General features: G+C 48.5%; 1 protein-coding gene across 1 annotated transcript in view; it reads left to right on the top strand.

The window, feature by feature from the left end:
- Window positions 1–16027, top strand: part of LOC136620887 (sulfotransferase 6B1-like) — a 52878-nt gene extending 36851 nt beyond the window's left edge. The window contains exons 5-7 of the mRNA XM_066595940.1: window positions 11028–11122; window positions 13186–13342; window positions 15578–16027. Of these exons, the coding sequence (XP_066452037.1) occupies window positions 11028–11122; window positions 13186–13342; window positions 15578–15708 (383 nt within the window). The 3' untranslated portion in view covers window positions 15709–16027. The remainder of the gene's footprint in view (window positions 1–11027; window positions 11123–13185; window positions 13343–15577) is intronic.
- The last annotated feature ends 381 nt before the right edge of the window (window positions 16028–16408 follow it).

Consider the following 16408-nt stretch of genomic DNA (forward strand, 5'->3'; position numbering starts at 1 on the left):
ATAATCTGCGTGCAATGGTATGTTCCATTGCTTCATATAAACTGAATTGACTCCATTTGTTACCACATGTAATTTTCCCTATCACCTCCCCCAGTAGCATTTTCCCCTTCCTCTGTTTAGTTTAAGTTTTGCTGGGCACGTTTTTATTTAATTAAAGAGGGCCATTAACCTCTTCATACCCCCTCTATCTTGTTCATTAGCCATGCAAAGATGGGGCGAGCTGGTTGACTAGTGAAATCTAACTAGCCACTCCCAGCTGTAGTCTTGCAGTCAGAACTTTAAAGCTAGTAATAGCTTAACGCCACGCATGTGGCTGCCTCGCATGGGTGTCCAGTACTAAGTATCCGGAGACAAGTGTCTTATGCAGTCGAATGATGCAGTTATACAGCACAGTTCAACATAGCAGGAGACAGGTAAAATCCACAATCACCCATAGTCTGGAGAAAAATACCCTCCTATTTGCACTAACCTCCACCGCTATTCTCCTTATTCTCAGGCCTTAACACTTCCTATGCCCATCCCCAACACACTCCATCCACATCAGTCCCTCTTTCCTCTCCTCACCCATGCACAGCTCCCATGCACTTTTTACCTTCCTCAGATGCCTCCATCCCCCAATTCCGCCAAGAAACACCTCAGCCACCCACACAAATCCCCTAACCCAGACCCACCACATACTGCTAAAATGCCCTTTCTGCCCTGATGACGGCAAAGTTGAGAGGCAACTACTCCCTACTAATCCTCCTTGACCTCTCTGCTGCATTTGACACTGTCGACAATGACCTCCTTCTCACTATGCTTCGCTGTGTTGGCCTAAAGGACACTGCTCTCTCCTGGTTCTCCTCCTACCTCTCTGACTGCTCTTTCAGCATCTCCTTTGCTGGCTTTATCTCCTCTCCACTTCCTCTCGCTGTCGGGGTACACCAGGGCTTGGTCCTTGGTCCCCTTGTCTGCTCTTTTTTACACAAACCCCGCTGCCTTGGGGTCACACTGGACTCTGACCTTTCTTTTATCGCCCACATCCAATCTCTGGCCCAAACATGCCACATGCCCCTTAGAAATATTGCTAAAAATCTAGCCGTTCCTCACCACGGACATGCTAAAGACACTTATTGTAGCCCTCATCCACTTCCAACTCGACTATTGCAACTCACTATTCATTGGCCTTCCCCGCACCATATTTGCTTCTCTCCAATCCATACTAAATGCGGCAGCTAGCTCATTTTTTTTTATCCAGACGGTACTCAGACGCCTCTGCACTATGCCAGTCACTGTATTGGCTGTCCATCCACTGCAGAACTAAATTTAAACTTCTCACCCTCACCCACAAAGCTCTCCATAACCCTCTAATGCAAACCTCACATGCAGGACTTAAAGGGGTTGTCCCGCAAAAGAAAGTGGGGTTATACACTTCTGTATGGCCATATTAAAGGGGTTGTCCCGCGAAACAAAGTGGGGGTATACACTTCTGTATGGCCATATTAATGCACTTTGTAATGTACATTGTGCAATAATTATGAGCCATACAGAAGTTATTCACTTACCTGCTCCGTTGCTAGCGTCCTCGTCTCCATGGTGCCGTCTAATTTTCAGCGTCTAATCGCCGGATTAGACGCGCTTGCGCAGTCCGGTCTTCTTCTTTTCTGAATGGGGCCGCTCGTGCCGGAGAGCGGCTCCTCGTAGCTCCGCCCCGTCACGTGCCGATTCCAGCCAATCAGGAGGCTGGAATCGGCAATGGACCGCACAGAAGACCTGCGGTCCACCGAGGGTGAAGATCCCGGCGGCCATCTTCACAAGGTAAGTAAGAAGTCACCGGAGCGCGGGGATTCAGGTAAGCACTATCCGGTTTTCTTTTTTTAACCCCTGCATCGGGTTTGTCTCGCGCCGAACGGGGGGGCTATTGAAAAAAAAAAACCCATTTCGGCGCGGGACAACCCCTTTAATGCACTTTGTAATGTACATCGTGCATTCATTATGAGCCATACAGAAGTTATTCACTTACCTGCTCCGTTGCTAGCGTCCTCGTCTCCATGGTGCCGTCTAATTTCAGCGTCTAATCGCCCGATTAGACGCGCTTGCGCAGTCCGGTCTTCTCCGTGTTGAATGGGGCCGCTCGTGCCGGACAGCTGCTCCACGTAGCTGCGCCCCGTCACGTGTGCCGATTCCAGCCAATCAGGAGGCTGGAATCGGCAATGGACCGCACAGAGCCCACGGTGCACCATGGGAGAAGACCCGCTGTGCATCGTGGGTGAAGATACCGGCGGCCATCTTACTAAGGTAAGTAAGAAGTCACCGGAGCGCGGAGATTCGGGTAAGTACTAAACGGGTTTTTTTTTTTAACTGATGCATTGGGTTTGTCTTGCGCCGAACGGGGGGCCTATTGACAAAAAAAAAACCCGTTTCGGCGCGGGACAACTCCTTTAAGCAGAGCAGCACCCATCCTCTGGAACGCACTACCCCAAGGCATCCAGATAATTCCCGATGCATGAAATTTAAGATGCACCTTAAAAACTCACCTCTTCAGGGAGGCATACCAAATCCCCTGACCTAGTCCCCCTGCCCCTCCATATGGCTCCACACACCTTCCACCCTGCCTATCGCATTCGACCTCTACCTCTTCACCTCCTTACCGCTCCCACCCCATTTGCTTTCTAATAATTGATTTCCACATGTAATTCCCGTACTGCCTGTGTACCCCCCCTTCCACTCTTTTGTACCTCCTGTATCACCCCTACCTCGTTTGTTTCAAACTGATTGTACATGACATGTAATTGTTCTATTGTCTGTTTTTCCCAACTGGTGAATATGTGCCATTAAGGCTGACTTTACACGGGTGTAAGCGAATTTACACATTGCATTTTTGCTCATGCCTGTGCGTGTATTACTACGGTAGTTTTTTTTTTTTTTTTGTGCACTTATACCCCCTGTATTTGTGTATGCAAAAAAAAAACAACCCAAAGGCACACAAGCACGCTTCCATTAATTTAAATGCTTAACAGTTTAAATAGCTTCATATATGCTATTTCTGTGCGCAATATGCATGAAAATAAAACATGCTGTTTTTTAGGGGTTTTTTGAGTGAACAAAATGCGCACGCAAAATATGCTCATGTGGATAAAGCTATTGAAATCAATGGGTTCTTTACACTGCATATTTCGTGGGCAAATTTTGCTCGCGAAATATGCTGCCCAAATATGTTCATGTGACTAAGTCCTTAATATTGAATTAAAATACCAATGCCTTTAGCTCTCAGTGCTATACACAATGCTTCAGGGTTTATTCACATGAACACATTTGCGCTGTGTATTACGGGTGCAAAATTTGCGAGCGTAAGGACTTAGATGAGCGTGTTTGATCGCGACTTTGCTTGCAGGAAAATTCCACCAGCAAAGTGCAGAGAATAGAACCCATTAATTTCAGGACCTGCTCTATTTTGTGTGTGTTTGTGTACCAAAGAGCCTCATCGAGGTCTATGGGAAGTGCGCAAACACGCATACCTGCATGCGCGTGTATGTGCTAAACGCTACTGGTAGCCATGATCTCTGGCACCACATTAGGCTAATTAGCAATTAAAATCAGAGCTGGATGATTCCTCCGCCTATGTGATTGAGCAGTGCCTACGCAAACATGTTCAGTATTTGCGCAGACACACTTGCAAAATACATTCTTCTACTATGCAAAAGATTGCGACACATGCTAGGCCTGTCGAAGCCCTAATACTCAGCGAAGAGAACCCATTGATGGATTTGTTCACATGGGCATATTTTGTATGCACAAAAAAATTAGGCAGCATGTTCTATTTTCGGCATATTGTGCACAAAAATGGCACATATTAAACTAACCTTAATTGTGCATTAAAATCAATGGGAGCAAGGTTGCATATTTTTTTGTGTGTGCAAGTAGTAGAGATGAGCGAGCACCAAAATGCTCGGGTGCTCGTTACTCGGGACGAACTTTTCGTGATGCTCGAGGGTTCGTTTCGAGTAACGAACCCCATTGAAGTCAATGGGCGACCCGAGCATTTTTGTATTTCGCTGATGCTCGCTAAGGTTTCCTTGTGTGAAAATCTGGGCAATTCAAGAAAGTGATGGGAACGACACAGCAACGGATAGGGCAGGCGAGGGGCTACATGTTGGGCTGCATCTCAATTTCCCAGGTCCCACTATTAAGCCACAATAGCGGCAAGAGTGGGGCCCCCCCCCCTCCCAAAAACTTTTACTTCTGAAAAGCCCTCATTAGCATGGCATACCTTAGCTAAGCACCACACTACCTCCAACAAAGCACAATCACTGCCTGCATGACACTCCACTGCCACTTCTCCTGGCTTACATGCTGCCCAACCGCCCCCCCAACTGCCCCCACAGGCAGGTACAACTCCCTATTGTGAAGTCCCTGTCGACCGACAGCATGGGTGGCTCCCTGGAACCCACCGGCGGTACATAAAAATATCCCATTGCAGTGCCCAACACAGCTGAGGTAGTAATGTCGTGCTTAATGCAGGTGGGCTTCGGCCCACACTGCATGCCCCAGTCAGACTGGGGTTCTTTACAAGTGGAAACAGATGCATTTATAATTCCCTGTGGACCCACAGCATGGGTGGGTGCCAGGAAGCCACCGGCGGTACATAGAAATATCCCATTGCATTGCCCAACACAGCTGAGGTAGTAATGTCGTGCTTAATGCAGGTGGGCTTCGTCCAACACTGCATGCCCCAGTCTGACTGGTAATATGTACCTTAACAGTAACCGCGTTGGTGGGAAATGGCCTCGCCGCCATCATGTCTTTGGGAAGCCTCTGTTTCCACACCCCAGAGACATACCATTAGCAGCGGTATAGGCAGAGCCCATAATTAGTAACATTTCAGCCGTAGCATTAGCGACAGGCCCCACTAACATATCACTAGCAGCATTATAGGGGGAGCACAGTCTTAGTTCCATTTCAGTAATAGTAGCAGCCTACACAGGCCCCAGGAACAATTCCGAAGCAGCAGTATAGGAGGAGAGTAGTCTTAGTTCCATTTAAGTCATTGTAGCAGCCTACACAGGCCCCAGGAACAATTCCGAAGCAGCAGTTCAGTGGGAGCGCAGTCTTAGTTCCATTTCAGTAGCTGCAGTATAGCCAAGGCCCAAGTTACATTTATGTAGCTAAAGTGTAGGCCAACCCCACACACACTTCTGTACCATGAGTGCAGGCGAAGAACATACAAAATTGCTATGATTACACTGTAGGTGAGGGCCTAAAAAAATTGGTGTACTAATGTACCTCAGTAAAAATTGGCCATGCCCAACCAAGATGGCAGGTGAAACCCATTAATCGCTTTGGTTAATGTGGCTTAAGTGGTAACTAGGCCTGGAGGCAGCCCAGTTTAACGAAAAATTGGTTCAAGTTAAAGGGGTTGTCCCGAGGCAGCAAGTGGGTCTGTACACTTCTGCATGGCCATAATAATGCACTTTGTAATGTACATTGTGCATTAATTATGAGCCATGCAGAAGTTATAAAAAGTTTTATACTTACCTGTTCCGTTGCTGGCGTCCTCGTCTCCATGGTGCCGACTAATTTTCGCCCTCCGATGGCCAAATTAGCCGCGCTTGCGCAGTCCGGGTCTTCTGCAGTCTTCTATGGGGCTCCGTGTAGCTCCGTGTAGCTCCGCCCCGTCACGTGCCGATTCCAGCCAATCAGGAGGCTGGAATCGGCAGTGGACCGCACAGAAGAGCTGCGGTCCACGGAGGAAGAGGCCATCTTCAGCGGTGAGTAGAGAAGTCACCGGAGCGCGGGGATTCAGGTAAGCGCTCCGGTGAGCTTTCTTTACCTCCCTGCATCGGGGTTGTCTCGCGCCGAACGGGGGGGGGGTTGAAAAAAAAAAAAACCCGTTTCGGCGCGGGACAACCCCTTTAAAGTTTCAACGCTTTTAAGAGCATTGAAACATATAAAAATTGTTTAGACAAATTAGATGAGTGAGCCTTGTGGCCCTAAGAAAAATTGCCCGTTCAGCGTGATTACGTGAGGTTTCAGGAGGAGGAGCAGGAGGAGCAGGAGGAATATTAGACACAGATTGATGAAGCAGAAATGTCCCCGTTTTGGATGGTGAGAGAGAACGTAGCTTCCATCCGCGGGTGCAGCCTACGTATTGCTTACGTATCGCTGCTGTCCGCTGGTGGAGAAGAGAAGTCTGGGGAAATCCAGGCTTTGTTCATCTTGATGAGTGTTAGCCTGTCGGCACTGTCGGTTGACAGGCGGGTACGCTTATCTGTGATGATTCCCCCAGCCGCACTAAACACCCTCTCCGACAAGACGCTAGCCGCAGGACAAGCAAGCACCTCCAGGGCATACAGCGCTAGTTCAGGCCACGTGTCCAGCTTCGACACCCAGTAGTTGTAGGTGGCAGAGGCGTCACGGAGGACGGTCGTGCGATCGGCTACGTACTCCCTCACCATCCTTTTACAGTGCTCCCGCCGACTCAGCCTTGACTGGGGAGCGGTGACACGGTCTTGGTGGGGAGCCATAAAGCTGTCCAGGCCCTTAAAGACTGTTGCACTGCCTGGGCTGTACATGCTGCTCGATCTCCGCACCTCCCCTGCTACCTGGCCCTCGGAACTGCGCCTTCTGCCACTAGCGCTGTCGGATGGGAATTTTACCATCAGCTTGTCCGCCAGGGTCCTGTGGTATAGCAACACTCTCGAACCCCTTTCCTCTTTGGGAATGAGAGTGGGAAGGTTCTCCTTATAGCGTGGGTCGAGCAGTGTGTACACCCAGTAATCCGTAGTGGCCAGAATGCATGCAACGCGAGGGTCACGAGAAAGGCATCCTAACATGAAGTCAGCCATGTGTGCCAGGGTACCTGTACACAACACATGGCTGTCTTCACTAGGAAGATCACTTTCAGGATCCTCCTCCTCCTCCTCCTCCTCATCCTCCTCAGGCCATACACGCTGAAAGGATGACAGGCAAGCAGCAGGGGCACCGTCAGCAGTGGGCCAAGCTGTCTCTTCCCCCTCCTCCTCATCCTCCTCATGCTCCTCCTCCTCCTGAATGCGCTGAGATATAGACAGGAGGGTGCTCTGTCTATCCAGCGACATACTGTCTTCCCCCGCCTCCGTTTCCGAGCGCAAAGCATCTGCCTTTATGGTTTGCAGGGAACTTCTCAAGATGCATAGCAGAGGAATGGTGACGCTAATGATTGCAGCATCGCCGCTCACCACCTGGGTAGACTGCTCAAAGTTTCCAAGGACCTGGCAGATGTCTGCCAACCAGGCCCACTCTTCTGAAAAGAATTGAGGAGGCTGACTCCCACTGCGCCGCCCATGTTGGAGTTGGTATTCCACGATAGCTCTACGCTGCTCATAGAGCCTGGCCAACATGTGGAGCGTAGAGTTCCACCGTGTGGGCACGTCGCACAGCAGTCGGTGCACTGGCAGATTAAAGCGATGTTGCAGGGTGCGCAGGGTGGCAGCGTCCGTGTGGGACTTGCGGAAATGTGCGCAGAGCCGGCGCACCTTTACGAGCAGGTCTGACAAGCGTGGGTAGCTTTTCAGAAAGCGCTGAACCACCAAATTAAAGATGTGGGCCAGGCATGGCACGTGCGTGAGGCTGCCGAGCTGCAGAGCCGCCACCAGGTTACGGCCGTTGTCACACACGACCATGCCCGGTTGGAGGCTCAGCGGCGCAAGCCAGCGGTCGGTCTGCTCTGTCAGACCCTGCAGCAGTTCGTGGGCCGTGTGCCTCTTATCTCCTAAGCTGAGTAGTTTCAGCACGGCCTGCTGACGCTTGCCCACCGCTGTGCTGCCACGCCGCGCGACACCGACTGCTGGCGACGTCCTGCTGCTGCTGACACATCTAGATTGCGAGACAGAGGTTGAGGAGGAGGAGGAGGAGGAGGGTGCTTTAGTGGAGGAAGCATACACCGCCGAACATACCACCACCGAGCTGGGGCCCGCAATTCTGGGGGTGGGTAGGACGTGAGCGGTCCCAGGCTCTGACTCTGTCCCAGCCTCCACTAAATTCACCCAATGTGCCGTCAGCGAGATGTAGTGGCCCTGCCCGCCTGTGCTTGTCCACGTGTCCGTAGTTAAGTGGACCTTGCCACTAACCGCATTGGTGAGGGCGCGTACAATGTTGCGGGAGACGTGGTCGTGCAGGGCTGGGACGGCACATCGGGAAAAGTAGTGGCGACTGGGAACTGAGTAGCGCGGGGCCGCCGCCGCCATCATAGCTTTGAAAGCCTCCGTTTCCACAACCCTATACGGCAGCATCTCAAGGCTGATAAATTTGGCTATGTGGACGGTTAACGATTGAGCGTGCGGGTGCGTGGCGGCGTACTTGCGCTTGCGCTCCAACACTTGCGCTAGCGACGGCTGGACGGTGCACTGAACTACACTGGTGGATGGGGCCGAGGACAGCGGAGGTGAGGGTGTGGGTGCAGGCCATGAGACGGTAGTGCCTGTGTCCTGAGAGGGGGGTTGTATCTCAGTGGCAGGTTGGGGCACAGGGGGAGAGGCAGCGGTGCAAACCGGAGGCGGTGAACGGCCTTCGTCCCACCTTGTGGGGTGCTTGGCCATCATATGTCTGCGCATGCTGGTGGTGGTGAGGCTGTTGGTGGTGGCTCCCCGGCTGATCTTGGCGCGACAAAGGTTGCACACCACTGTTCGTCGGTCGTCAGGCGTCTCTGTGAAAAACTGCCAGACCTTAGAGCACCTCGGCCTCTGCAGGGTGGCATGGCGCGAGGGTGCGCTTTGGGAAACAGTTGGTGGATTATTCAGTCTGGCCCTGCCTCTACCCCTGGCCACCGCACTGCTCTTGCAACCTGCCCTGCTGCTGCCCGTGCCTCCCCCTCTGAAGACCTGTCCTGTGTAGGCGTTGCACACCAGGTGGGGTCAGTCACCTCATCGTCCTGCTGCTCTTCCTCCGAATCCTCTGTGCGCTCCTCCCTCGGACTTACTGCCCTTACTACTACCTCACTGCAAGACAACTGTGTCTCATCGTCATCGTCCTCCTCACCCACAGAAAGTTCTTGAGACAGTTGGCGGAAGTCCCCAGCCTCATCCCCCGGACCCCGGGAACTTTGCAATGGTTGTGCATCAGTGACGATAAACTCCTCTGGTGGGAGAGGAACCACTGCTGCCCAATCTGAGCAGGGGCCCGAGAACAGTTCCTGGGAGTCTTCCCGCTCCTGAGCATGTGTCATTGTAGTGGAGTGAGGAGGCTGGGAGGAAGGAGGAGCAGCAGACAGAGGATTCGGATTTGCAGCAGTGGACGGCGCAGAACTGTGGCTGGACGATAGGTTGCTCGAAGCACTTTCTGCCATCCAGGACAGGACCTGCTCACACTGCTCATTTTCTAATAAAGGTCTCCCGCGTGGACCCATTAATTGGGCGATGAATGTGGGGACGCCAAAAACGTGCCTCTCTCCTAATCGCGCAGCAGTCGGCTGCGATACACCTGGATCAGGAGCTCGGCCTGTGCCCACACCCTCACTTGGCCCTCCGCGTCCTTGGCCGCGTCCACGTCCTCTAGGCCTACCCCTACCCCTCAGCATGCTGTATTACCAGTGATTTGATTTCACAGGCAGGAAATAAATTGGCGCAAGCCTGCAGGCCAAATATAATTTTTTAACTTTTTTTAAAAAGGAAAGGCCCACTGCCTCTAGTGAATGAATAATAAGTTTAATAACTGTGTTGCGGCCCTGCAAAAGTGTCACAGAACTTTACTGTTGCAGAGTTATTAACTGTGGCAGAGCAGGTATTTCCCAGGCAGGAAAGAAATTGGCGCAAGCCTGCACTCAACCGTAGCTGGTTGCGTCTGATTTTTTTACGTTCTCCACGCAGCACACACGTACCCAGAGCCCTGACGGCTGTCAGAGGCAGGGCAAATATACTTTTTTCCCTTTTGTTTAAAAGGAAAGGCCCACTGTGCCTATTCAATGACTAATATAACTGTGTTGCGGCCCTGCAAAAGTGTCACAGAACTTTACTGTTGCAGAGTTATTAACTGTGGCAGAGCAGGTATTTCCCAGGCAGGAAAGAAATTGGCGCAAGCCTGCACTCAACCGTAGCTGGTTGCGTCTGATTTTTTTACGTTCTCCACGCAGCACACACGTACCCAGAGCCCTGACGGCTGTCAGAGGCAGGGCAAATATACTTTTTTCCCTTTTGTTTAAAAGGAAAGGCCCACTGTGCCTATTCAATGACTAATAACTGTGTTGTGGCCCTGCCTACACAATTCTGTGCCTGTAGTATCAATGCAGGGTGCAATGCTCTGCACCGCCGATTTTGAGAAAAAAAAAAAAAAGCAACACAGCTAACAGCAGCCTGCACAGTACTCCACACAGTTAAATGTGGCCCTAGAAAGGACCGTTGAGGTTCTTGAAGGCTACACTCACTCCTAACACTCTCCCTGCCTAAGCACCACTTCTGTCCCTAATGCCGGGTGCAATGCTCTGCACTGCCGATTTTGAGAAAAAAAAAAAACATTTCTCCACTGCTAACAGCAGCCTGCACACACGTAGATGTGGCCCTAAGAAGGACCGTTGGGGTTCTTGAAGCCTACACTCACTACAAACACTCTCCCTACAGCAACTCCAATAGAACAGCACTTTCCCTCAGCTAACTCACACGGCATCTGAGGCGAGCCGCGGGAGGGGCCGACTTTTTTTACTCGGGTGACATCTGATCGCCCCAGCCACTCACAGCAGGGGGGTGGTATAGGGCTTGAACGTCACAGGGGGAAGTTGTAATGCCTTCCCTGTCTTTCAATTGGCCAGAAAAGCGCGCTAACGTCTCAGAGATGAAACTGAAAGTAACCCGAACACCGCGTGGTGCTCGTTACGAGTAACGAGCATCCCGAACACGCTAATATTCGCCCGAGCATCAAGCTCGGACGAGTACGTTCGCTCATCTCTAGCAAGTAGTCAGGGCATGCACATGCAAAAAATATGCATACACATAAAAATACAGATTCATATGTAAATCCGTGTATGCCCGTATGAAGACAGCCTCGTGGTGCTGACTAATTGTGTCTATTCTCCGCTGCAGTAATCTACGGATCATACTTTGATTATCACCTCGGCTGGGACAGGCACATAGATGATGGGAATATCCTGGTACTGACATTCGAGGACATGAAGGCGGTGAGTACGGCGTGTTCTACAATACCAGTAGTAGAAGGAAGAGCTTGTGTTCATCAGAACTAACTTGAAGATGTGTTTTGGGCTCAGTTTTCCTCTGGAATGAACTATAAAATTGGAGCATTAACTCCCACAGTCGTGGCTGCAGGTCGCTCATGTGGACTAGTCATGCTCAATGTACATTAAAACATGCATGTGCGCACGCAAATGCGCATATAAACGCACTTATGTCAGTGTGACACTAGCCTTAGGGCTCCTTCAGATGAGCCTAAGCGCAGCAATGCTCATGACTGCTCGACTTTTTTGTGCTGTGAAAGTTGCACTATTGTGGACGTATCTGTGCTTTTTACATTACTTTCTGCACTGCTGCGGACCGTTCACTTCGGCGCAGGACACTTCTACACTGTAACTTAAAAGGCTGTGCAGCCTAGTTAGTCCCTGGTGTTTTCGATTTCCCTGTGTAATTGCATAGTTAATTGCGCATTTTTGCACATCCATAGACTCCTATGGTGGCTTTGGTGTGTAAATGAGTGAGCTCATTGAAGACAATGGATTCTATTCTCTGCGCACATAGAAATTGCACGTGCAAATGCTTTAATTTGAATAGGCCATGCAGCTCAACTGCAGCTTTAAAGCTGCAAAAACCAAGGAAAATTCCGCACAGGATGAAATCTGTCCACACAATACAGCGCGGATGTGGATTTAGTCAACTAATACGAACTTTGTTGCATTTGCAACAGCGGAATGCGTTCTGCGGAACATCTTGTGGAATTTCTTGGTTTTCCGCTAGTTTATATGCAAAATTACATCTCCTGTATGTTAGAAATCCGCATAAACAATTCCACAAGACGTCATTAATTCTGCAGCAGAAAGCTTTTCCCTAGCAGAACTGAATCTTGCGGATTTTAACAGGTGTGGAATGCACGCCCCATAGGGATAGCATTGTGGCGCAGAAATGTCCGCATGGACTTATTCCGTCCCGTGTGAAAGGTTTCATATTGAACTAGGACTTATATTGGTGCAGTTTCTAGGCACTGCAGACTACTAGAAACCAGGTTTCAGCTACTGCAGATCATTGCTCCTTCTATGTCACTCGGTATTATGTGGAAGTGCAACACTTACACCCGTCTCACACGGCGAGAAAATCGTTCAAATATGAACCCCATTCTCCTATGTATTTTTTTTACAAATCGCACGTCCTATCTTTCAGCTTGGCCTTGCATCGCCCCTTGTTTTTAATTGGGCCAGTGGAAGCATCACAGCACTTGCTGTGTGATGCAGTGTGAGGTTTCTCCATTGTAAACAAGGATCACTACTTCACCGAAGTGATGCAAAGCAGTTTTAAGCTACAAATGCCTCACATCCTCGGGGATTCATGACCCGATATCGCACTTGCCCATGTGAAGTTAGCCTAAGACCGAACTCACAGGGCCGTATGTGTAAAGTGTTATGTGTTAGCCACACAGCGTTTTAGTGCTATGCAGCCGACGGTGACCCGGCCTATTGCTACGAACGGCAGCAATATTTTACTGCGCATGACAGAGTATCTCATGCACAGCACACTTTTTTTTCCTATTTCCCGTGCTTTCGCTTTGCAACGGCACGTATACACACCACCCATACATGGTGCATTTACATATGGACAATGTTCTTTACGCACCCATAAAGAAAAATTGGGGAACTGTCACAAGTCGTCTCTTACCGGACTCCAGTAGTGACGTAGCCCGTCTATATATGACCTCCGTGACTAATTGCCAGCTATAGTGGTGACAAGTTGACACCACTGAATCACTTGTGCAGCCAGTGATTGGTTCCAGTGATCACGTGCTGAGAAGACATGACATTGCTGTGGCAGGGTAAACCGAAACTTGCGGGGAACCCGAGACTGGTCAGCGCAGTAACAGAAGGGGGTCAGTAAGGAGAGTATTACTACGTTTGTGAGTTTTGTTAAGACTTTAATGCTTGAAGGTACAGAAAATGGTCTGTCTGCCCTTTTTAGCACTATTTTTATTAAGTTTTTATTCAATCCTTTTTTATAAACTTTTGCTATTTATTCTCTTTTAAAGGATCTCCCTGCAGAACTGAAAAAAATTAATGACTTCTATGGGTTAAATCTGACTGATGAACAAATCCTGCAAACTCAAGACAAAACTACTTTTAAGTCCATGAAAGAAAAATCTGCAGATACACACGGAAAACTTGCTGATGTTTTCTTCCGAAAAGGTAAGTAGTTAAAGATGCTTCTTAGACTAAATTTTTACCAGTTATTTTCCCTAAAAATAAGTCGCAATTTATTTTTTTGGCCATGTCTTCCCATTCGGGAATTTAAATTTTTTTTCAATGCATTATATGGTACATTAAGTGATATCAATGAAAAAATACAGCTTGTCCCACAAAACAGGCCTCTAACAAAGGAAAAATAAGAATGATGGAGCCCTTGGAATGTGGCACAATATTACTGCACATATATGTTCAGGCAGCAATATTCTTACCACATCTAAATAATGTGAAAAAATGCATGTCTAGGCATCACGCTCAAAAGATTCTAGTGCACATAAGCTTGTATGGTACTACATTGAAGCCATAGAGCTTCATAGTATGGACCTGCATAGCCTTTATATGCTGCTGTGTGAAGGGAGCTTACGTATGATGTAAGGGGTGCTCTGCTCCTTCCCCTAGGATGTTAGCAGGCCAGCTGTTTAGAGTCTGCAGCTGATGGCCACATCGTGCAAACAATTTACAGCGCGATTTCGTAGAAGCCTCCTAGAGGCTGTGTGTTTGGAAAAGGATGTTTTGCACACCCCCTCCATAGGGGATAATGCATGGCTGAGCCCGCCCACAGTGCCAGGTCCTGCAAGGTCACTAGCAGGTCTGTGGGGATGGTATAAAAGACAAAACTGTGTCACAGGAGCAGAAAGGGGCTGCAGGAAAGACATGAGAAGCGTGTGCTCCACAGCACCCAGCAGAGGCCTAGTAGACATAAGGGAGGACATGAGAGAAGCGTGTGCTCCACAGCACCCAGCAGAGCCCTAGAAGACATAAGGGAGGACATGAGAGAAGAGTGTGCTCCACAGCACTCAGAAGAGGCCTAGAAGACTGCTAGACATAAGGGAGGATATGAGAGTGGTGTGAGGGCTGAGATCACTTGGAGGTCAATGCGGAGCTGCAATGTGGAAGTGGTGTACCGTATTTAGTGCAGTTGTATTTGATGTACCATATGCATTCACACTGTGTCAAGTCCGTGAAAGTATGTAGAGATGGTGGTCTGTAGCGTGTACGGTACATTGAGGCCATGACGTTAGTGTCTGCCAAGGATCTCCGGAAACAAAATATTCACCACTAGTTTAAAGAAGGACCGTAACCAGTAAGATGGAGGTGCCTCACAATTCTAAGAGTTGAGACATTTTATTAACGCGGAATGCTGGTTAAAATGTAAGCAACGTTCAAGCACCGAGCCCTCCTGGAGTGGAAATAGTTTCCGGATTTAGTAAAATTATATTTTTATTAAAAAACAAATCTGGCCTCTGCCTGTCAGCGGCTGCACGATCCTGAACCTGTTGTCGCACCACCACTCAAGACTGTATCACCGAAAGGACCACTAACATAAAATATAACCTTTATTAATTATGATTAAAAAATGGCATATCCACATATAATTTGAGGTAATTTCATCAGATTTTATACCTTGGATAATCAAGAATGATAGAATTCAATATTTCTCTCAACCACTATAAATTTATGGTATATATTGATCGTTATTGATAACACTGTATCTGTGGACCACAGCTATCCCTCCTAACAGCAATCTGATGGCAAGATAATTTTCAATCTCTAATCTTGCAATTTGAATAAATCATACACACATAGCTTGACCTGTCGCAGAATCGCCCGATAGGGGTTTAGGTCCTCCTTGCACTTTTGCCGTTCTTGTCAGGAGTCTGTTTCCGGCATCCTTTTCTATATAAGGGTGACCACCCACTACAGTTTTTTTTTTCCTGCGAAATTCGCAGCATTTATTTTTCTGCAGGGGTCTAAGGGACTTGTAATGTTAAAATCGCGAATGTGCAAAAATCGCAATTTCGTGGTAAATTGCGATTTTGCGCAATCACGATTTTAACATTACAAGTCCCATAGACCCCTGCAGAAAAAAAGGTGCGAATTTCGCAGTGAAAAAAAACTGTAGTGGGTAGTTACCCTAAAGGAACTTTACTGCCACGGTGACCACCCAAGACTGTGATATACTTTTCTGTAATTCTCCAGTATTGTAAAAAACTTGCTCTGGCACAGGTAGGGAATATTACTGTATTTCCTCACAACATAACACATTTAATTTGCTGCCTCATGCTACTGAATGTGAGAGGGATTCACAATCCTAAAATTAGAATGTTTTTTACGTTTGAGGTCTGTATCCCTAGTAGTAGTAATACATTAAAATCTATTTTTTCTTTTTATTTCAAGGGGAAATTGGGGACTGGAAGAGTCTTTTTACTGAGGAGCAGAGCAAGGAAGTGGATGCCAAGTTTGAGAAGTATCTTGCAGGAACAAAACTGGGAGAGAAGATAAATTATCCCAAATATTGTACATTTTAATTAAAACATTAGATTTAAAGTGACCTTCCAGGCTTGGAGAAACAAAGATGGCCGAACTGCTTCTCCGACTACTTGATGCACACTGTGCACAGTACACATGGGTAGTCCAAGACACTACATGCTGCTCATGTGGAAAGCTCTTGTTAATCAAAGCAGGTGTAGTGCATAAGACTAATGATGTATACTATCACACAGTGTGCATCAGCAACTCAGGGAAGTGGTGCAGCCATCTTTGTTTGTCCAGAATGGGAAGGTCACTTTAGTTTTCTCTTACCTTAATTTGTAAATGATTTAATAAAATTAGTTCTTTTTACAGCTACATTGTTGTGTTGTATATGTACATGGGCTATTAGGGTGCATTCAGACGACCGTATATCGGCCGGATATTCATGCCGGCCGATATACAGCATCTCTCTCTGCAGGGGGAGGAGGCTGCAAGAGTCGGGAGCAGTGCTCTGAGCTCCCGCCCCCTCTCCACCCCCTGCACGATTTTCATTGAGGAGAGGCAGAGCTAATTCCTGGAACTTAGCCCCGCCCCGCCATCTCTCATTGCAAATAGTGCAGATGGGGTGGTGAGGAGGCAGTCCGGTAAAATGTCGTTTAGCTGAGCGTAAACCAAACAGATCCCATTATAGCCAAGGGGGTCCATTCGACGCTGTTCAGTCCCATGATAAGACTGCCCCATTCAGCCAGGGAATTC

The sequence above is a fragment of the Eleutherodactylus coqui genome, chromosome 3 (genome assembly GCF_035609145.1).
Source record: "Eleutherodactylus coqui strain aEleCoq1 chromosome 3, aEleCoq1.hap1, whole genome shotgun sequence".
Classification (NCBI taxonomy): domain Eukaryota; kingdom Metazoa; phylum Chordata; class Amphibia; order Anura; family Eleutherodactylidae; genus Eleutherodactylus; species Eleutherodactylus coqui.